This window comes from Eschrichtius robustus, chromosome 14 (assembly GCF_028021215.1).
Source record: "Eschrichtius robustus isolate mEscRob2 chromosome 14, mEscRob2.pri, whole genome shotgun sequence".
Lineage (NCBI taxonomy): Eukaryota > Metazoa > Chordata > Mammalia > Artiodactyla > Eschrichtiidae > Eschrichtius > Eschrichtius robustus.
Window position 1 is genome coordinate 28,532,924 of NC_090837.1, and position 22,109 is coordinate 28,555,032.

General features: G+C 46.4%; 1 protein-coding gene across 1 annotated transcript in view; it reads right to left on the minus strand.

Annotated features, from left to right (window-relative positions):
• LDLRAD4 (low density lipoprotein receptor class A domain containing 4) overlaps window positions 1-22,109 on the minus strand; it is a 302,381-nt gene that overhangs the window by 105,013 nt on the left and 175,259 nt on the right. Inside the window, 1 exon segment of the mRNA XM_068563639.1 lies at window positions 9,853-9,993. Within this exon segment, the coding sequence (XP_068419740.1) occupies window positions 9,853-9,993 (141 nt within the window).

The following is a 22,109-nucleotide window of genomic DNA, read 5'->3' on the forward strand; positions in this document are numbered from 1 at the left end:
ATCCCCATCCTAAGAAGCCACAGGCCTTCAGATAAACTCCTTGCACCGCTAATCATCAGAGAAGCACAGCCATGTTGCTGCTTTGCCTTCGGTAAGTGGTGATGAGATGAGTGGGAAGCAGCAGTGGGTGAAGCCCCGGCTGGTGCGTCCTGGCGCCCGGCTGTCAACATTTAAGATGGGGAAGGAGTGGAGGGCTGGCCCAGCACAGCGCCCTCCGCAGCAGCATTCGGGCTACTCTTCCACGGGGCCTTTGCTGAGAAACACGAACTACTTCGAAAGACAAGATTGAGGGCAACAGCAAGAGTTTAATGTGGACTGTCTGTCAGAAAGTAGTACTGTGTCAACGTTACATTTTCTGGGCTTTGGTAACTATACTATGGTTATGGAAGAGAATGTCTTTTTCTTAGGAAATACACATTTAAGTATTTTCGGGTGAAGAGACATGGTGCCTGCAACTTACTACGTGCAAGGCATTATTCTAACTGCTTTACCTAAACTATTTTACTAAATCCTTAGAACAATCCTTTGAGGGAGATACCAATACTATTATTGTCTTCGTTTCACAAAGGAGAAAAATCAAGGTATAAGGAGGTTAAGCAACTTCCCTAAAGCCACGATCAGTGAGTGGGGACTGCGGACTGTAACTCAGGGCCTCATCTTGGACTTTCTAGTTCGAACAAACTGCAGGCCCGGCACCGTTTGCAGGGTTGTTTACGGCACAGCCAGCAGCAGCACAAAGCCGGTCCCGGGGACACACTGGCAGGAGGCGGGACCTGCGCTGGTAGACTGACCAGGTCACTGACGCGACAGGCAGCACACCCACGTGTGCCAGCACACGCACACCTAATCTAGTCAAGTCTCCTCTGGGCCCTGCACAAACCAGCCCTTCCTGTGCCCCAGGAGGGCTTGTCTCCCAGGGGCTCTGCACTGGGAAACCGAGACCCCAGTAGAGCACAGGGCATCCTGCCACACTGCTGGCCACAGAATGAACCCCAACTAGAGTAGGGACATACTCCAGTGAGTTTGGGTGTTGGCGGTAACCAATATACACCGTAATGACAGACAATTTGGGGAACAGACCTTACGTCCCCTCTCTCTGTGTCCTATCACGCAGGCTGCCAGGGCTGAATAAGTATTCTCACCCTCCAGGTCTACTGGCAGGGCACTAGGCCATGCAAAACACAAGTTATTGTTCATCCTCTGGTGCAACTTGAGTTTTCAAAAATAATCACATTCAATAATCTGCAAAAATACTGACTCACTACGCTGTACACCTGAAACTAACACAATATTGTAAACCAACTATACTTGCATAAAAAAATTTTCTTTAATTTTTAAAAAGCTTATCAAGTAGGAACAGAGCCCTATAGCTAATATAGAAATTAAATTTGCAGTTAAAAGCATTTGTACAAAGAAAACCCTAAGCCCAGATGGCTTCAATGGTGTATCTTATAAAATATTTGAAGAAGAAATAATAGCAATTCTACATAATCTCTAAACTATTGATGCATATAACACAGAGGAAAATCAAAATAATTATGCTGGATGAAAGAAGCCAAACAGAAGAGTGCACACATTATGATTCCAGTTATATAAACTCCAGAAAATGCAAGCCAATCTATAGAGACACCAATCCATCAGTGGTCGCCTGGGGTGCAGACAGGAAGGTAAGACAGGAAGGGACCACAGGGGAGTGACAAACATGTTGGGCAGATGGACACACCATGGTTAATTTGTGATGGTTTCATGGGTATATTCCTATGTAAAACTTACCAAACTGTAATTGCTAAATATGTACACTTTCCTGTGTGTCAATTATACCACAAAAGCTGTTTAAAGATAGATATATAGCCAACTGAAAAAACATAAAGTAAAAAAAAAAAAATCACATTCATCCATTCACTCAGCACATATTTATAGGCCACTCACTGTATACTGTATACGCCACACACTGTATACTATATATGCCATGCAATGTATACTATATATGCCACGCACTATGGGAGGCACTAAGGCTACAGCTGAAACCCTTGTAGTCACTGTTCAACTAAGGGCCATGCTGACAGCTTGCTGGGAAGTAGCAGAGGAAGGAAAAATGTCAATTCAATTCAACAGATCCTTTTCAAGTGCCGACATGTACAGTCCGTGCTACGTGAGGAGTGTCAGGGCTTCCAAAGATGTGAGCATAGCTCCTGTTTTCAAAGAGCTTAACACCTGAAATCATTCTTGTCCACATGTGATGATGAAGCAGAACAGTCAACACCTTAAGAGGGACACAAGATGTTGTAGAGTTCCAAGCAGGAGAAATTATTTCTGGCAAGGGACAGGGGATCAGGAAAGTGACCAACCTGATGTAACTGGCAAAAGACTAAGACAGAGAATACCAAAAGAACTGCCTGGTCTGGGGGTGGAGGAAGAAATAACTGGTTCAGCTTTGAATGCTCAGGAGTTGGAGGTTTGGGAGAAGCCTTACGAGCAGAGTTGGATACTTCGTCTGAGCTGGAGATAAGAATACGGGCGTGGCTTTGATGCCAAGTGGTGTCTAGAATTCCACAGACAAGGGCAAGGACCAGGCTGGAACCTGGCGGACAGAGGAGCCGCCACAGAGAAGGAGCAGCTGGAGGTGTCCAGGGAGACCTGGACCCTAAGGGAACGGAGAATCTCAAAGAGGGGATGATCAACCTTACCGACTAAGGAGAAAAGGCCAGAAAGAGAAGAAATGGGGAAAAAAAAAAAAATCCTTGGGATCTGGCCGTGAACAAGCAACCCAGCAAAAGCGGCCAGGGGAGAGCAGTGGTGAGTAAGAAGGGGTTGGAGAGGGCGGGTGGGGGCGAGCTGAGCTGCGCGGGGAGGGAAAGGGACAGGGCAGGCCCGGCCAGGGCAAGCACAGGGGAGGGCGGGGGAGGGCTCCACCCCGGAACAGCAGGACCTGAGGGCTGCTGGGGGCCCTCCCTAACAGAGGCCACGCTGCCCTTGGGTCTACGAGGCCGATGCAGCAGCGGGCAGTGGGCTCAGAGGCACAGGGCGGTCAGAAGGCACTTGGGGAAGTCAGAGGGAGGAAGGTGAAGGTGAGGGGCCTGGAGGAGAAGGAAGGATCAGCCAGGGGAGGTGACAGAGCGGCTGGTGAGACCCCTGGTGCTGGGGGACAGGACCCTGCACTCCTGGAGTCTCACTTCCTTGAAGTTAAACAGGCCACTGAGAATCACAGAATCCTAGATAAAACCGTAACAGGGAGGAGCCAATCCTGACTCCATCTTGGATCTGTTTCTTTTACTTTAACCTTTGCTGCCCGCTGCTTTTGTTCACTAAAAGGATACTGTCTAGCAGACCTACTAGAGAATGGACTTGAGGACATGGGGAGGGGGAAGGGTAAGCTGGGACAAAGTGAGAGAGTGGCATGGACATATATACACTACCAAATGTAAAATAGATAGCTAGTGGGAAGCAGCCGCATAGCACAGGGAGATCAGGTTGGTGCTTTGTGACGACCTAGAGGGGTGGGATAAGGAGGGAGAGAGGGAGGGAGATACAAGAGGGAAGAGATATGGGGGGATATATGTATATGTATAGCTGATTCACTTTGTTACAAAGCAGAAACTAACACACCACTGTAAAGCAATTATACTCCAATAAAGATGTTAAAAAAAAAAAAAAAAGGATACTGTCTATACACAGTGGCCTGCCTCAGGGAACCCTGCCCCTCTGCCTGAATGTTAAACCAAAGTGCCTTTGTTCAGGGAAGCATTCGGACCCTGTCCACCTGTGGATGGCTGCAAGAAAGAAGAAATTAACACATCCCCTCCCCAAGGCTGGACATTCCAGGGGATATTTGCAAAACTTATGGCCTTTTTACTTTACTTCCTCATCTCCTCCCCCTCTCTGTTCTATGAAAGAAACTGGCATCCAAACCCCGATAAGATGGTTTTTCGGACACACTAGTCTGTCATCTTCTCTGTCTGCCGGCTGTCCGAATAAAGTTGTATTCCTTGCCTCAACACCTCGTCTCCCAATTTACTGGCCTGTCATGCGGTGAGCAGAGCGAGCTTGGACTCGGTGACAAAACCTGGGAGCTGGTCACACCCAAGTGCAGTAGAGGTTGTTCCTAAAAAGGTTCCGTGTACACAACTAGACATTTTAATTTATCCGTTCAGAATGACACTGATCACCTCTGAAGCGCTAGAGGGAACTTTCTCATTATTAAGAAAACTGATGCACTATGAGATCTACTTCCTGGTAATCACATAGTAAATGGGAGTTTCTCTTTATAGAAGTATAAATGGAGTAAATGGAGAAAACTAGTAAAACTAGTAAATGGAGGAAAAAGGGCAGAATTAGGTCATGACTGCTTTGCAACCCCCCAATGACTGATGATAATCACATAACAGGACGAGCCCCCCGATGTGGACAGCAGGACCTCAGAGTGGCTTCATTCACACCTGAGCCTCCCCAAACTTGGAGACCTGACCACTGACAGACAGGAAGCCTGAGGGGCAGTGAGCACACGTCCTGGGGAAGCGGGGCACAATCTGGAGCGTGAGACACTGCCACCAGACAGTCCAGACCTTCCACCCAGATCACGGCGGGGGCGGGGGGGTGCGTGGCGCAGACAGGAAACACTCCTCAGGGGACAGCACAGCATCCTGGAACAACGCTTAGGGCCCCTTTGGATCCTGCTTCAAACAAACTGTAAACAGAACAAAACAATTTATAAGACAGCTGGAGGAATATGAATGTTATTAGAGAATTATCGCTAATGAAATAAACAGAAAAAATAAAGGTCCGGTCTCTGTGAAGCCTGGTTGTGAATAGGTTTCTACATGGTTACAAACATGGTCCCAAATACACACTGCTGATGTTCAGTGACTCGCTGTGCGGATGTCTCTGTACACTGTACGCGACTCAAGATGTCATGCTGACACCTTGAACTCACACAGTGCTGTGTGTCGACTCTATCTCGACAAAGCTGAGTGAGTGGATGAAGGAATAAAGTCCTGGGGAGGTGGGGAGCAGACAGCCAGACATGGGCACAGGGGAGCACAGCTTGGTGACAAGGAGAGTGCCAGTCCCTTTGGAAAAAACTGACGAAGGTGGGAAGAGCTGGAGAGCTGGTTTGGGAAGAAAGACACTCAGCTCAGATTTTAATGTGCTGAATTTATCTTATTTGGTTGTTATTACCCTAAACAGCCCTGGGCAAAAAAACAGTTTCCTTCTGAAAAGTCCTGAAGTTAAAATCCTGGCTGAATCGGGGAACTTTATTAGCATCAGCTCATCTGACTTTGAGATTCAGGATTACTAGGCCACCAATGCAGAAAGAAGCAAAGAGCCACCAGTAACGGTGAGAGTGCCACCCTCTCCTCCCACCCCCCCCATATCGGACCCCCTCATTCACTGGAGGTGAAGCTGTCACAGGGACCCCCTCTGTGCTCCCCAGCTCCAGGGCATGACTCCTGAGCAGTGACTGAGGAAGGCTTGCTCTTGCCAACGCCTTCAAAGCACATGGTTCCTCCAAGGCTGCTCAATGCCTGTTTCTCAGAAGCCAGAGAAGCTGCTCCCGCCACCAAGATGTGGCACAGGGGCTTCAAAGGGTAGTGGGTTTGTGGAGCCAAAGCCCAGGGCGCAGGGCCAGCAACACAGGCGACAGGCAGGCTGTGCAGCTGGGGACCCGAGGTCCGTCCCTTCAGTGACAAGGGCGGGAGGTGTGGCATGACCGGCTCGCTCTCTGCCTCCAGCCACCCGCCAAGGCCTCGCTCACCCACACTCCACCGTCCTTGGCCCTGACACCCAGCACGCCTCCTCTGTGAAGCCACCGTGACCACATCCCAGCAGAACAGTTCTCTGTGGACTCCTGGACCACGAATTGCTGGGACCGCTCGGCTTGGTAGCCTGTGTTCATGTTGAGTCGTCTTTGTACGAGTGTCTTACGGTTCCCCAAGCTGACTGTCAAGCACCTTGATAACAGGATCTGTTGTCCTGCATTCCCCAGAATGCTTGGTACAGTGACCAAAGAAGGCACTTACAAACCGTATCTGTAGATATAATAATTTGCGTAATTTTATTTGTATAAATAATAATTTTTTCGCATGATTTGTATTTTTAGTGCTCAGAAGTACAATTTTTTTTTTTTTTTTTTTGCTGCATTGGGTCTTTGTTGCTGCGCACGGGCTTTCTCTAGTTGCAGCGAGCGGGGACTACTCTTCGTTGCGGTGCACGGGCTTCTCATTGTGGTGGCTTCTCTTGTTGCGGAGCACGGGCTCTGGGTGCGCGGGCTTCAGTAGTTGTGGCACACGGGCTCTAGAGCGCAGGCTCAGCAGTTGTGGTGCACGGGCTTAGTTGCTCTGCGGCATGTGGGATCTTCCTGAACCAGGGCTCAAACCCGTGTCCCCTGCATTGGCAGGTGGATTCTTAACCACTGCGCCACCAGGGAAGTCCCTCAGAAGTACAATGTTTTGATGGAGAAAGAGAAAAGACATGGGAAAAAGCTGGCCACAGCATTTCCCTCTTCTGTAAAAAGATGAACCAGCAAGACGCTTTCCTCATGAAACACTCAGCACAGCCCTGTCCCCACATCTGTGCAGGGCCTCGCCTCAGGCCACGGATCAGCAAGGCAGAGAAGCAGTGAGACCACTCAGGAAGGAAAAGTTTCTTACAGCTACTATAGTAGGGCTATAGCCCTAGTAGTATAGGGCTTCTATTATCATTAGCACTGCTGCCTTCACAAATGACAGTGACATTTTCTTTCTAACCTTAATTCATTCTAAATTTTAGCAAATATGAAATGAGAGAGAGGACCAAGACACCTGAGCCAGGGCGCATGCCCACAGCCAACAACACAGGCAGAAAACTGATTCCACCCTGCTTGAACCTAAGTGCAATCAAAAAGCAGAACACTGAGTGTTTCCCTTACTTGAGTACAAAGCAGATCAAGTAAATGACTCTTGTTCTTAGACAGGAATAAGGAGAAAGCACTCTTTGTTTTCTTAGAATGCATCAGTCTATAGACAAGAAGTCCTGTAATATTCCAAGTTCCCAAGGCAGGGAGTAAGTGGCGCCCCCAACAGAGGTATGCCTGCTGCAGCCGCAGGCTGGTAGGCCCTGCAGACCCCCTCCCAAGTGGAGAGCATCCAAGCCCTGCTGGGCAGCTGAGAGGGAGTAGAACAGCCTTTGCTCTGTGCTCTTGCCTGACAGACCAAGGGGAGGAGAGTGCAGTGATTCGGTACCCGATCACCCTCCAGCAGCACAGAGGACAGAGCAGCCACAGCAAACCCCTATGTGATGAGTGGCCCCTGAGCCAGCAGGGTAGCGAGGACTGTGGGCCAGGCCCAGCAAGCCCCCTTCGGCTGGCGGCTCCCCAGCAGGCCTTCTGCAGGGGCAGAGGAGGTGGGAAATGCCCAGAACCTCTGAGGATAAACTCGCCTGTGGATGCCTGGAACCCACGCTCCACCTGAAGGAGGCTCTGCCATGCAGACAGACAGCAGCAGTCACGGAGGTCCCCTCCCCAAGACGTCCCACACGGCAAGCAGGGACGAAGACAGCAATGAGATGATGATGCAGACCGCACTCTTCATGTGTGTTATTTCATGTAAATCCTCATAGCAACCTTATATGGCAGAAATTATTCTCATTTTGCAGACAGAGAAACTAAGCCTTAAAGGGGTTTAGTTGCTTCCTTAAGCTAGAACTAGAACCCAGGTTAACCTGAAGCCACAGCCCTCATCCTGCCCTTTGTCACTGTGTCTCCTGACTTCCCAATCTTCTTAAAAGACAGCACATTGTAAACAGCCTCCCATTTTGGCTACAAGGGCACAATCCTAGTTATATCTGAACACTAGGGACCAACAGTTTGCCAACAGGATCTTAAGATTCCTCTGTTAGGATACAAACTACTACATATAAAATAGATAAACAACAAGGTCCTACTGTACAGCACAGGGAACTATATTCAATATCCTGTGAGGAACCATAATGGAAAAGAATATATATACGTACAACTGAATCACTTTACTGTACAGCAGAAATCAACACAATATTGTAAATCAACTATACAAACTCTCGGAGCTCCCTGGGCAACGCTGAGCCATTTACAGATGTAACTGCTTCACCTGGCTTCTAAGCAAAATTAAAGTGTTCACATTTTTAAAAATGAATAGAAAAGATATCTGGAAATCCGCTTTATAAACCAGGAAATACTGATGAGAAAGGGGGAGAGGCTGGGAGGAAGGGACACCGCAGGACTGCGGCAGTGGCAGGACCTACGTGAAGGGGAAACACCTCCGGGAAGTGCCCCTGGGCAGAGGCCAGAGGTGTGTCCTGCCTGCTTTTCACAGGAGCTCCGACCAGGCGAGACCCCATGCAGGGTCCTGATGTCCTACCCACCATCTGTCGTGTAAGTGTGTACGTTACTCAAGTCTAGAGAACACAAGTGAGATGTTGCCTCCACGCTGCTCTTCTCCTTCTAAGACCCCAGCTTGAGGCTGACTGGCCTGTATCAAGTGCTCGGTACCAGCCAGACTCTAAGTGCTTCCCGTGGACCATCCCGCTTAATCCTCACGACCCCCATGCAGACGAGGCTCAGAGCTGCTGGACGGGGCTACGGCAGGCATGGCTCACTGAGGAGTCCCTTCCTCCCCTGGGTCTAGGCAGGCGTACTGAGCAAATTACAGTGTTGACGACCACAAAGGCTACTGCAGAAAACATCACCGGAGGAAGCACATGGACTAAACACCAAGAAAGCACACAGCTCACCTTAAACTGTCTTCTCAAAGTATCGAGATGGGACTCTAAGAACGCTCAATATAAGAAAATGCAAACTGACACAACAGAAATGACAGCACAATTAGACTCCCGATTTAGCAGGAGTAAGTAGCAGGCTTAAAACTCACAGCTTTCCCCCAACATAAAAACACAGTGGGAATAGAGAAAACTGCTTCTCTTTTAAAATCCCCTCCCATTTCACATTATAGGATCAGTATTATGTAGTCTGATCTCTAGAACAAAAATTTTAGAATCTGTAAATAAAAACAAATATAACTTCTCACAATAATGTCAGTAAAAGTGGGGAGAGAAGCCACATGTTTCCTGAGATGATCTCAGTGGGAAGACCCCTGACGAGGGTCAGTGCTGTAAAACATCCGTGACCTCAACCCGCTTCCCTCAGCCCAGGAAACACAGGAGGCAACAAGCCCCTTCCCTATGAGAAGTTTTCCCTAAAAGAAGTTCGGCAGTGTTTCCAAGCCGCCTTCTTGCTCCTTCCTCTTCATAAAAGCCATGAGATCAAAAATGAATGAACTTTGTACTCGGATTTCACCTTCTTCCAGTTCAAGAAATGCTCACAGCCTCAGTCTGGGGATTCACACAGGGAAACATCTCACTCAGGTTGCTTTCCATCCAATATCAAATAGAAAAACACATCATCGCAACCTTTTTTAAAAGTCCCATATAAACTTTTTCTATTTTCTTATTTTAATTACATGTTTAATTGTGGACCCTCTATGTACCTTTCTTTGCTTATTTAAAATTATTTTAAAATTATTGTTTGAAATTACTCTAAAAAATTCTACAAAATCAGTATGAAGAATACTAAGTCAATATATTATTTCTTGGGATCAGTCAGTGCTTCTAAGATAAGCAGTAGAAAGCCTCTCCCAAAACACAGGCCGCTCAAAGTGGAAGGAACTTCTGACTCTCAGACACACCATATTTCTATCCTAAAAGAAAACATTCCCTTTGTGAAAACGTAAACCTCTTCTCTTAACCAAAAAACAACATCCTTCCCGCTTCCCCAGGTCACTGCCTCCTAACCATCCCCAGACACAACCCAACTGAATGATACCAAGGTGAGCGGGAGGGACTTACAGCTGAAGATGCCCGGAGGTGGATGTTCAGTCACCAGGAGACAGTTTTCTTCATCACTGTTGTCCCCACAGTCGTTCTGTTGGTTACAGACCAGTGAACCAAGATACAAGCATTGCCCGCTGGTGCAGGTGAATTTGCACTCTGAAAAAGCACAATATAAAGCATGCAGTTGTCAATGCCAGCCTGATGCTCTTCAGCTGCTACTTCTCCTTCCCTATCTGTGTGCCGTGATGGTCTGGGCACTCAGTCTACCTGGAGAGCCCAGGGAACAGAACGCAGACAGGGACTCTTTCGGTAAGAGCTCAGGGGCACTCGGGGCCTGCCATACCTCACTCATCCCACGCCTCTGACCCACAAAATAGTAACATGATGTGCCCAGCAAGTCATGACTATGGGACTCTTCCTTTGCTTGAAAAAAATCCTTGGTGGTTTTCCCCGCCACCAAGGATGAGGGAGCTAGTGCAGCAGCAGCCCGGGCGGCAGCAGGACTCAGGAGCTCAGGCTGGACAAAAGGAGTCTCATACATTTTATTTCCAACTTGTCACTGGATGTTGTGAGGCTCTGGGCAAAACATTTAACCTCACTGGTGTTCGTTCATCTCATGCCTAAGAAGAACCAGGTTTATTACCAGGCAGGGGCAGCACTGACTTTATAACATAAAACATGGGAACACAACGTGTGCCCTCTGCTGAGAAGCATCCGTACCAAGGGCCCCGTAAGTGGCTTAAAGAACAGGATGGAGCCCAACCCAATGCCTGTAGGCTTCACTGAGCATGGGATGTCTGCAACCTGTGCAAATCAGTATTTGAAAATGGAATTTACTTGTATAAGACAAAATAAATTTGCAAACTTAACACATTACTATAAATTTAAGCAATTAAGGATAAAGGAAATTACACAATTACATACACATGGGCGCATAAACATCTACGTATATCTTACATCGACTATCACCCTAATACTGACCGAGAGCTTTTCCCTAGGAGCATCCACAGAAGCTGGTGGGATTCACACAGGACATCCCACTCAGTGAGCAGCCAGCAGAAAAAACCTCACAGAAAGAGACCAGGACCCCCACTGACACTGACCATCACAGCCTCTTCATTTCTCCTTGGTTTTGTCTGTCTAGAACATAGGTGGCAGGTCCTTTCCACTCTAAAATTCCATTATTCAAATAAATAATAAAAGGCTAGACATCAGCACACAAGACCTCCATCCACTATGCTAATGACACAGAGGGGCTGCAAAGAGAACCTCTTATCTGCAGTAAAGAGACAACTTCAATCCTCAGTATTTCTGCAACCCAGTATGAAAGTGCCATCACAATTCTCTGTGTTCACATCTTCCTAACAGAGTCTAGAAAGAGACAACAACCAAAGCCTTGACCTAGTTCAGACCCACACGTGAACACCCCCCAAATGCACATCCAGAGCTGGTGACTGGCTGCAACGTCCAGGTGAAAACTCCGTGTGCTGACTGTGAACCAGGCCACATGGCAGGAGCTCTGCTGAAGCCCAACTCTGCTGCCATAAGCGGCACAGACTCAAATCCAGCTGCTTGAAATTACATTGATGAAGTGACTTTTTTTTTTTAACTTAATGGAGAAAATGGATGTCAAGGAAAGAATTTATCTTCCTTTCCAAAAGAAATATTGGAGTTTGGATTACTACCCAACATGAAAAGGACATTAGCCAAAAACAGTACTCCTGATGTTGCTGAAACAGTGATTGGAAAGAAGGGAACACTAACCTAAACTGAATCAAACTCCAAGTAAAAAGTTAAGCACCACTGCGGTTTGAAAGGATCCCAGGTTAAACTCCCATGTTCAAGTTCGTGTGGAACTTTAAACGAGCGCAGAAACGAAACCACATCCACACTTCACTCTGATCTCAGCTTGTTTAAAGGAGACCCTGTCTAGAGTAACAAAATATTTTCAAGGAGATGAATTATGTGATTCAGTTATTCACACAAGCAGTATTTTAGCTCCTTCTGTGTTCAGTGCCAGGCCCAGAGACACAGAAACACAGAGATGAAAGAGCAAGCCCTCTTCAAAGGACTACAACACGAACTTTTGTAAATGTGAGCAGCAACTAACACACGTGCTCACTCCTTCCGAGGATCCATTTTCCTTCTTTATGTCCCTCACAGTGACACCGCTGCCCAGCGAGGAACGGGCCCTTGGTGAGTCACCTGTTTGTTGAATAAACATTTGACCTCATCTGAGCCTCATAAGAACCCTGTGAAATTATTAGGGTTGATACTATTATCCCCATTTTACAGATGAGGAAATTAAGACTCAGATTAAGTGACCTGCCCATAATTAAACTGCAAATAAATGGCAAAATGCAGACATGTGTCCAGATCCTCCACCTCTGGTCTCAGGCTCTCTAATTGCTGCCTCTCGGTTTCCAAATCTGTTTTCACGAATGTGTAAAATTCATTTGTAATGAGGATGACATGTATGTAACAAAGTTCTCAAAACAGTTTATCTTAAGTAGGCTTAACATTACTCAGAATGCATTAAAAAGGCTTGTGCTACTGATGTGCTTAGAAAGCTTTTAGTTCTTAGATAATGGAAATACCAACATCAACCCACTGAATTTCAATTTCATAATATCTAAATATTCTCAATGGTGAGTCATTAGCTGAATATCAAACTAAAAATCTCTCCATCTCATGGCCACTTGAATCAAAACTGAATTGAAATTTTGCACCAACTTCGGCTTCTTGATATATTTAGAAATCTGCTATAATGTTATTAAGTGTTAAAGATTAATGCTAAAGCTGGAATGAAACTGCAGACCAGAGTCAAACGCCTGTCCAAGGTAACCTAACTGTACTGATCGAGGCAGGCTTCCAACTCAGTCCTGACTCACCCTGCAAGACCATCTCTACCATACTTTCTACCCCAAAGCCCAGTGTGTTCAGACATTAGGGGTGGTCCCTAATAACTAGGTTATTGTGATAGTTCAAACAAACTAAGAACCCCAAATGAGAGGCTCTAACCATGGCCACCTATGGAATCCCTGGGCCGATGTTTCAACACCAGCCTGGACCACCGCGCTCCCTGGCGTGAGGTGTGGCCTGGATAGTGGGGGGTTCCTAGGGATCCTTAGACTGATTCTGATGGGCAGCCAAGAAAAGCCACTGCCTCGTGAGAAGCAGAGAACTCATTCATATGAAGCCCTCACTCTAGCTAATAGTATTGTGTAGCTAGTATTGGGATGTTTAGTTGGTATTTGCTAATTTACTTAAAAAAAAAAAACAACTAATGTCTTAAAATGGGCAGGTATTTTGACGACTCCTGGATATAGGGCCTGGTTGCTATAACTTTGTACTGTCGATGGGATATTTCAGAAACTTTGGGACCACAGGTATGACCCGCAAACTACATTTTGACACACTATAGAGCCAGGAAACATCCTCAGTGAAATAAAACAAGTCAGAGAAAGAAGACAGAAGAATTTTTCCAAATGTTTTCTTTTATCTTGTCCATTCTTTGTGGAACTTGTTGAGTATTCCTGCTAAGCAAGAAGTTGAAGGAAATCAAAGACTGTTAACATCAGAAACATTTTGGTTACAAATTCATGGTGATTTCAGATGTATAATATTGGAATAGAATATAGAGTCAACAACCAGGAACCAGTTTTTCCTGCAAGAGCTATATATTTAATTTTAAAATTTGTAATATTTAAATAATTCCTCTTCTTTAAAGTCAGGGTTTTTTAGGTAAAGAAAATGGCATCCCCTTTTGCCATAATTCTCTATTTGATTTTTTATTTAAAAAAACCTAGACTCAGCAATAGATTTTAGGATCACTTTATTTGCTTTTAGTAATACAGAATTTTCTCCATATTTGGAGAATTCTTTAGTTTCTCTACATTCCTACATAAAGCTTCTGATTAATTTCAGTGACTTTGAATTGTCACAGATTCATAAAATTCTAATGCTGAGAAGGTCCTAGAGACACAGTGGACCGCCCTCTCAGGTCACAGATGAGAGAATTCCTGACTCACCCAAAGTCAGGGAATAAACCTCCTGTAATGGAACTTAACACCCACAATTTCTATCGAATTTGGGGAAAAACACTTTTTGTCCTAAATGTCATTCCTATTAGGTACAAACTAATACTAACCATTTGGAGTATACCATGTGAAAAAGGAGAAAGGAAAAGAATGATTACGAGAATTTCCTTTGTTACCTCTGAATTTTATTACCTTTGAAAAAAACAAGCAATTTTAAGAGCCCTGAAAGCAGGAAAGAAATGGAATATCCTAGAGTGGTCTGTGAATTCCAAACTTTTACACACACAAAAAAAAACTATATTAAAAAAAAATTTTTAAGGACCAGTAGCTTAACAATTTGAATATTCTAAAACTAAACTTGGACAGGGGTAAATACTCAATCTGGACTTGCAGGAGAACAAATCTGCATCTCAGAGGCCAAAGTTAATCCACTTGGTAGAGTCAACATTCTATTAGTTGAAAGGCAAAAAAAAAGGTACTTGAAAGTTGCTAAGAGTAAATCTTAAATGTTCTCACCACAAAAAAAGAAATAGTAATTAGGTGACATGATGCAGGTGTCAGCTAACCACTGTGGTCTTCATTTTGCAGTATACACGTGTGTCAAATCACGTTGTCCACCTTAAACTTACACAATGTTATGCGTCAATCACATCTCTATAAAGCTGGGGGAAAAGGCAATAAAAAGTTGTTCTCAATTTTTCCTATGCCCTTTTTAAAGCCTTAGTTTTCACAGATATGACCTCAGTCACAAAGTAATGCATCACAACCGTAGAATCAGCCTCTTTTGTGAACAGGCAAAGCGGTCCATGGCAGCTATTTCTGTGAGAGTTCATACAGCACCATGGGCTCACTCAGCTCACATGTCCGTCACTCACACACCAGAAAACTGGGAATGATTCTGGCTCCAACATTTCTGATGTTAAATCTAGAACTTGCTCTCAGTAATGGGGCCTTCTTAATATACTTACATTGTAGATAACAGAGACTAAACTTAGCTGCTAGGGACCTATAAGTGAAGGACTAATAAGGTTCTAAAATTAGCACAAATAATTTTACCACGACCAATATAAGTTTATATTTCCTACTATCACGATGACAATATTTTTATTGATATATTCATACACTGCCTACTCCCCTGCAAGGCACAATATTATCTACCATAAAAGCAAAGTTCCACAGAAATGAAAACAGTGAGTAAAAGACAAAAACCACGAACCTAGAAATGCAGGGGACGGAGGAAACCTGTGACCGTAGAGAGCTCTAGTGACCAGTCACTAAACCCAGCTCCAAGCAAAGGGGCTGCCGCGGACCAGTGGAGACCAGAGGCCCGGCAGCGAGCGCTCGCTGGCCCACAGCAGGAGGTGCTGCAGTCAGTCAGAAACAGACTTTCTCCTGCTTCTCAGACCTGAGAGGATCAGTCACTCTTCTTATTACAGAGTGCTGTACAACAACACGGAGGCCACCTCGACACCAACTTTGTCCAAAAAGGGAAAAGCGCTCCTCAGATTGTTCTTTCCTGTGTGACCTCCTGTGAGGCTGGAATATTAGACTGGTTTCTATTGAAGGAGCCAGAATGACAGGGTCCAGAAAGTAGCGATTTAGCAAATTACGAAGATAAAGCTTTGAGACTCTTCAGAAATGAAAAGTTAATCCTTAGGGCTATTCATCTCAAATGTCAGCTTTTGACAGCATGTGAAAGGCAGAAGGATGATAAATGCATGTTCTTCTGCAACATTTTTCAACACAAGGAATACATTTTGAGTAACCGGTAAGAGACTCAATATCTCACATAACATCAACACTGATCTCCACGCACATCTGAGGAAAGAGGTCTGAGACACTGTGGGTGCCTCACCTGGCATCACACGGTGACCTGAGCAGCACACCGAAGGCCAAACGTAAAGACTGCGCATCACTAACAACGTGCTCCCCTCACTCAAAGACGGTGCTGACTTTGCCGGTCATAAATTTGAAACAAAGGAGAATATAATTTGAAGGTTTACATTCTATGTAATGAATTAAATTAACAAGCACTTAATAAAAGTCGTCGTATCTTAAGTGGTGCTATTGAAACCATAGTTGTCCTCCAGAAAGATGACTGTGACATGATAAAAGGACATTTGCCCATATAGTAAGATTAACAGAGAAGAATCTCCCATCAAAGACAGTAATAAAATTTTTTTTAACTCAATCCATTTTATGATGTGGCTTATCGCTCTCACTATGGTGCTGAAAACATTTTTAATGTGTCTAAAATTCTCTAACAACCATGAGTGAAAAATGTGCCTTTAGAAGTCCAAGGTACTTTGGCTTTAGACTTCCAGTCTTAAAATTATCCTTTAGAGCAGCTTGAAAAAATTACCCAACTTTCATCAAAGCACGATCAGGTATTTTAAAAGTCAGTAAAAGTCCTCTAGGACTTGAATTGGCAAATAGCACTATTTCTTTTCTATGTTTAAAGGCACTGAATGAATGAATTCTTTTCTGCGTTTTTCTGTATATAAAATGCAAAGAGGGGTTCTCAATTAGCTTCTTAGAACAGTACTGGAAGCAGGTAAGAACCACCTTAAAATACTCTGCGGAACAAAAAGGTGTATCAATATATACAATGCACATGGGAAAATACTTCGAAAAGACGTTGAGCAAAATACAAACAATGATACCTCTGGGTGCTGGGATCATTAGTAATTTGTAGTTCCTTGTGAGTTTTATGTATGATTTTATAATCAGGAAAATAAAAAGCCTATTTTAAGGAGGGAAATCTCTGTGAAAACCAAATATTTGTAGAACTCTAAATCCACCATAATGAAGTACCTAACTCCCCACGACGTCATCCAAACAGAAATCCAGACATACAGCTACAGCCCCACTATCTCAGTCACATTTCAGCACGAAGCACACGTGGGACACCCCCACGGGCGGAGCAGCAGTAACAGCACACACACCAGCTGGCAGTTCCCGCCTGAGGACCTGCTGGGGGAGCTCTGAGGGGCGGGGGGCCAGTCCCGTAGAGCCACAGCCCACGATGTGGAAGTAAGGCTGAGGGCCAGATGTGCGGTCATGGAGCGCCCTGGACACCCTGCTGAGGACCAGGCCCAGTGCTCCATCTACAGGCTTTAAGTAAAGGCCTCTGAACAGGATGTAACCGCACAGCCCTGAGCATTTAATGCATACCTGTAAAGACTAACCCTGCACACCCCGCTCACTACAGCTCCACGGAGCAGCAACAAGAGTTCTAAGCTGTCCAGTGACATACACGTTTCAGGTACACGGCCATGAGGACCACACCCAGCCTGCAGGACCCACCTAGATGGATGCACAGGTGTTTACGGCACAAACCTGGACCCCAAGGGGGAACCACAGGGGTGAAAGGGTGGGATCGATTCTCAGGTACTGCAACCGCTGAGCCTCGGGACTCTTCCCCTCAAGCCACTCTTTCATTCATTCTTTCACTCAAGAGTCCTGCACTGCTCTAGTGAGGCGCATGGCCACAGGTGCCAAGTACAGAATAGACAGTCCATTGTCCTAAGACTCAGGAAACTGGCTTCTCCTCCAGCTCTTAAACTAAATATTGTGTTTATCCTCAGGCAAGAACAAGAATCTTAACCTCTAAACTCCTTCCTGGTAAATGTGGTACCTGGAGTAAAGCAGTAGTTCTGCATCATTCCCTGACAGCCCCGGGGACCCCTTGAGGACTCAGGGTCTCCAGCAGGAGGTGGGTTGCAGGGTCAGTGAGGACTCCCTGCAGGATTGCTAAATCTGTGTGCAGGGTAGCTTTCCGTGCGATTCCACTGGAAAACAGCATCCCCCAGCTAAAAAATCTGAAAGCTACCTACTGCCTTACATTCTAAAAGTCCTTTCAGTTCTTAGAATCCATGATTCAACAGAATTTTAAGAAAGAAATTTTAAAGAATGAAATTCTACTTGAACCCTTTGGTACTTCTGTTGCCCACTCTTGATTATTCTAATGATTATCCAAATAACAGGTGCTTTTAAAGTTTCTGAGTTCTGGATATTTGGATATACACTGAGTATCAATACCACCTCTAGGGGATCCTTCGTATCAGCTTTACAAACATGCTATAACCTCCCCCATCTTTAAAATAAAAATGCTTTGGGCCCCACTCTCCATGTCTCCACTCCCAAGGCTCAAGCCTGTAGCTGTGCAGGCCTTGGCCCCATCACTGCGCACCCCCTATCACTGCGTCAAAACTGCTTCTCCAGGCCGCGAATGACCTCCATGTCATTAACTCCAGTGTGGCCACGCAGGCCGCATCTCACTAGACCCGCCTTTGACAGCCGGCCACTCCTACCTCCCGGAACCAAGTGCTTGGTGGGTCCAAGGACACGTTCCCCCCTCACCGATCCCCCTCCCTCCCTGACTTGCTGCCCTCTTGTCTCGGCCATACACCCAGGCCCTGTGGTCTCAAGCCATCCAGCCTCTCCATGCCAACGACCACATGTCACCATCCCTCCAGTCACCTGTTGGCATCTCCAGGTGGTGTAACACACCTGAACTCACCACAGCCAAGCCCAAAGCACCATCTTCCCGTGCCAGCTGGCTCTGCTCACAACCCCCCATGTCTCGAGAACACATCCTCCCAGCTGCTCAGGGAACAACAGTGCAGTCACCTGTGACTCTTTCCTTTCTCTAATCCAGTAAGAAATGCTGTTAGCTTCACCTTCAAAATATGTCTGGAAACCGGCCCCTTCCCGCCATCTCACTACAGTCACCCTGGTCTAAGGGCCATCACCGCTTACCTGGATGACCCCGACAGTCTCCTGACCAGACCCCCAGCTGCTCCCCGTATCCTTCCCACCAGAGTCTGGTCCCGAGAGGGCACCCAGGACGACTCTGCTCAAAACTCTCAAATGGCTTCTTCTATTTCACTCAGAGGGAAAACCAGGGTCCCTACAATGAACCCCACACAACCCCCCATCAACAGGCCCCATCCACTCCCTGGCCTCTCCTGTCCCTGAGTTGGCCCTGGGCACACGGGCCTCCTCGCTGTCCCTTGAACACACCTGGCTCACTCAAGCTCGCTGTTCCTCTGCCTGGAACACTCTCTCCCGAGGAATCTGCTATGCTAACTCCCTCACTTCCATCAGGCCCGCGCTCAGACGTCACATCTCTGTGGGCTTTTCTCTGACCACTCTGTTTAAAGTTGGATCCCCTCCCCAAGACCCCACCCCTACTCCTGGCCCTTCCTATCCTGCTTTCCTGCTGGATTTTTCTCCACAGCTCTCTATTTCCATCTAACATTACATCTAATGACATGTGTAACATTTCTTACCTTTTTTTCCCACTAGAACATGAGGGCGGGTAGGGATTTTTGTCTGCCTGGTTTTACTGATGAATTCCCAGAGTCTGAACAGGGCCTGGTATACAGTAAGCATTCAATAAGTATTTGTTAAATAAATCAATGAGTAGAAGTAAAAGCTTGTTGGGAAGTTCTTCCAGGAACCACAATTTACTACTGCTATCCCTTTGGTGAGAAAAGTTTTCTCTGCACATATATCCTCAATAGGGAGGGTGTGTGTGTGTGTGTGTGTGTGTGTGTGTGTGTGTGTGTGTGTGTGTGTGTGTGTGTGTGTGTGTGTGTGTGTGTGTGTGTGTGTACACACATATGAAAAATGAGGTAGAAAGAAGACAAAAAGATGAAAATAAAATTCAAATCTATCATTAGCAAATTACACGAGAATTTTTAAAGCAAAGGGTTAGTTAAAATTATTAGCCAAAATAGATCTTTAATTACCTGTGGTCTTCATTGATGGAAACAATCTCTCTCTAGTTGTCAATGTCATAAACGTTTAGGCTTTTTCCCATCTGTTCCTTCCCCGTCCTCTGGCCTAATTCCTAAATCACGGAGTTCCCTCAGGGCAACCCGTGTGTTCTGACTGAAGCACTGGCCTGTCCACCCAGGAAGCAGCAGCCCCTCGCACACAGCTGCCAGCACCCTGAGAGAGAGTTGGGCGTGGGCACCGACCCCCCCACGTGTCTTACTTTTAATTGCCACAAACAGGTTCGGGGGCCGGGGAGCAAGGCAGGTATTTAGGATTCACAGCATTGCTGACCCTGCGTCATCCTCAAGGTGATCCCACCTAGCTATTTTTACTATTTGGGTGAAAACCGCCTCACCTTCTTGCCTTGAGCCTTCTTGCCTTGAGCCTCCCATGGCTGTCTGCCTGGGGTCCTCCAGCTGCCATCAAATTCGCCCTTTACGAATTTCCCTTCTTGAAAATGTCCACCTTTGGAGAACTCCACAGAATCAGACCTGGCTGCCCAAGTGCTGCATGAACCCCCGTGTTCCCTGCCACCTGAAGCCAACCCAAACAAGGTGTGCGGTGGTATCCTCGTGCTTTCCGATGGACAGCATGGCGCTCTACTGCGAGGAGAACTCCCCTGCCCCGTTTTGTCTTATTTCCCCTACTGGTTCCTTAGAAGCCCTTCTTTGTCCCCTCAGATAAACTTCCTACTTCAGGCCTTATTCAGCCCTCCTGTCCCCCAGAAGAAGCTGATGGCTGCATATTCTTGATGGCGCCCTACCCAGCCAAGTCCCCAAGCTCTCCCACCACACACGGCCCTCAGGGATGTTGGTAGACAGAGCTGTCCCTTCATCCCCCAAGGGAGACCTTCAAATACTGAAAATAATGGCCTTTGGTTTCCATAACTAATCAAACTCCAGGTCAGGGATCAGTGTGGGTGAGAAGCCATTGCCATACTCCCCGAATGCCACACGTTAGAGGGAAGAGGCTCCCTCTGGCCCTGCACTCCACCCCCCCTCCCCATGCTCACTGCTTTACTGGAGAAAACGGTCTATGTCTGATGATCTAGTCCAGTTAGAATCCCACATTCACAAGGACAAGACTTTTGTGCCCTGAACATGCTCATCTGAGGCCTTTCATAAAGAACTTTTCTTTACAGCACCGTGGGCCAATCTAGGATTTCCGGAACCGCTCTGCCTGTCTCCCCAGTAGCCAGAGAGACTGCTTCTGGTAGAAGACGTAGGAGACTTCAGAACAATCTGACTAATAATCAGGACCAGGGTCTTAAACCCACCCTCCCCAATGGAGAGCACGTGCTGGTAACATTCTTACCTTCTGAAATTAACAGCCCACCTGACTTTCTGCTCACCTCTCCCGACGGCACACCAGCAGGGGGCCTGTTCCATGGGTGGTGTGACGACACCCAGGACCCAGAGCTCTGGGCATCCTGATGCTCTTGGTCATCTGGTCTCAAATCTCCTCCTGTCGACCACCCTCTTGGATCTGTGATCCCATCCCAGGCTGTCACCACACTCCACCTTCACCCGGCTTCCCTGCTGGCAGGACGGGCCTCAAACACCTCTATGCCCAACTCCAGGGACCCACTCACTGCTGCTACGGCTCAGCCGCGATCAGCTGGACTGGTCACCAGAGCAGTTCCCAGTGACCCCTAAGTGTGGAAGCATGACCACCCACCCCTGTGTATACAACACACGTCTGTCCTCACTCCAGCCTCGACGCTCCCACTGAAGCAAGCCCTTTCCATCCTGTTCTGTCCTTAATGCAGACAGAATAGCTGGTCCAGACTGAAAACTCCTCCCTCGAACACAGTTCCGCTTTCTCATCTCCAGACTCCAACCTGTCATACTGTCCACGTCACTGGAAGGAGCAAACACACTAAGCAGACACCGAGTCAGGGTCTAATCCTATTTTACAGCCAGTAGAGGAGGTCTTCCCAATACTTTTTCTGTAAACATGGTTATAAAACAGCAAGAAGAATTGACATGAGAAAGAGACAAATGTGGATAGAATCTGAGTCCTAAAACACACACTGAAAACAAATTCATTGAAAAAATACAAAACAAAGTAATTTTTCTTTATATTCAAGTATAACAAAGCACCCTGATTAAAAACGTACCCCTTCCCACCTGTGTCCAAGACTCCCTATCTACGTTCCTTGCTTTATTTTTCTGTAACACTTAACACCTTTTAAGAAATCCCATAATTAACCTTCTGTTTTGCTCACTGTCTCTCCTCACTAGAATATAAGTTCACCTCAATGTACGTAGGGCATTTACTGTTTACTGTTACTTTCCTGAGGCCTAGAACGTCTGCATGTAACAAGGTTCTCAAAAAACATTTGGTGGGACTTCCCTGATGGCACAGTTGTTAAGAATCTGCCTGCCAATGCAGGGGACACGGGTTCGAGCCCTGGTCCGGGAAGATCCCACATGCCGCGGAGCAACT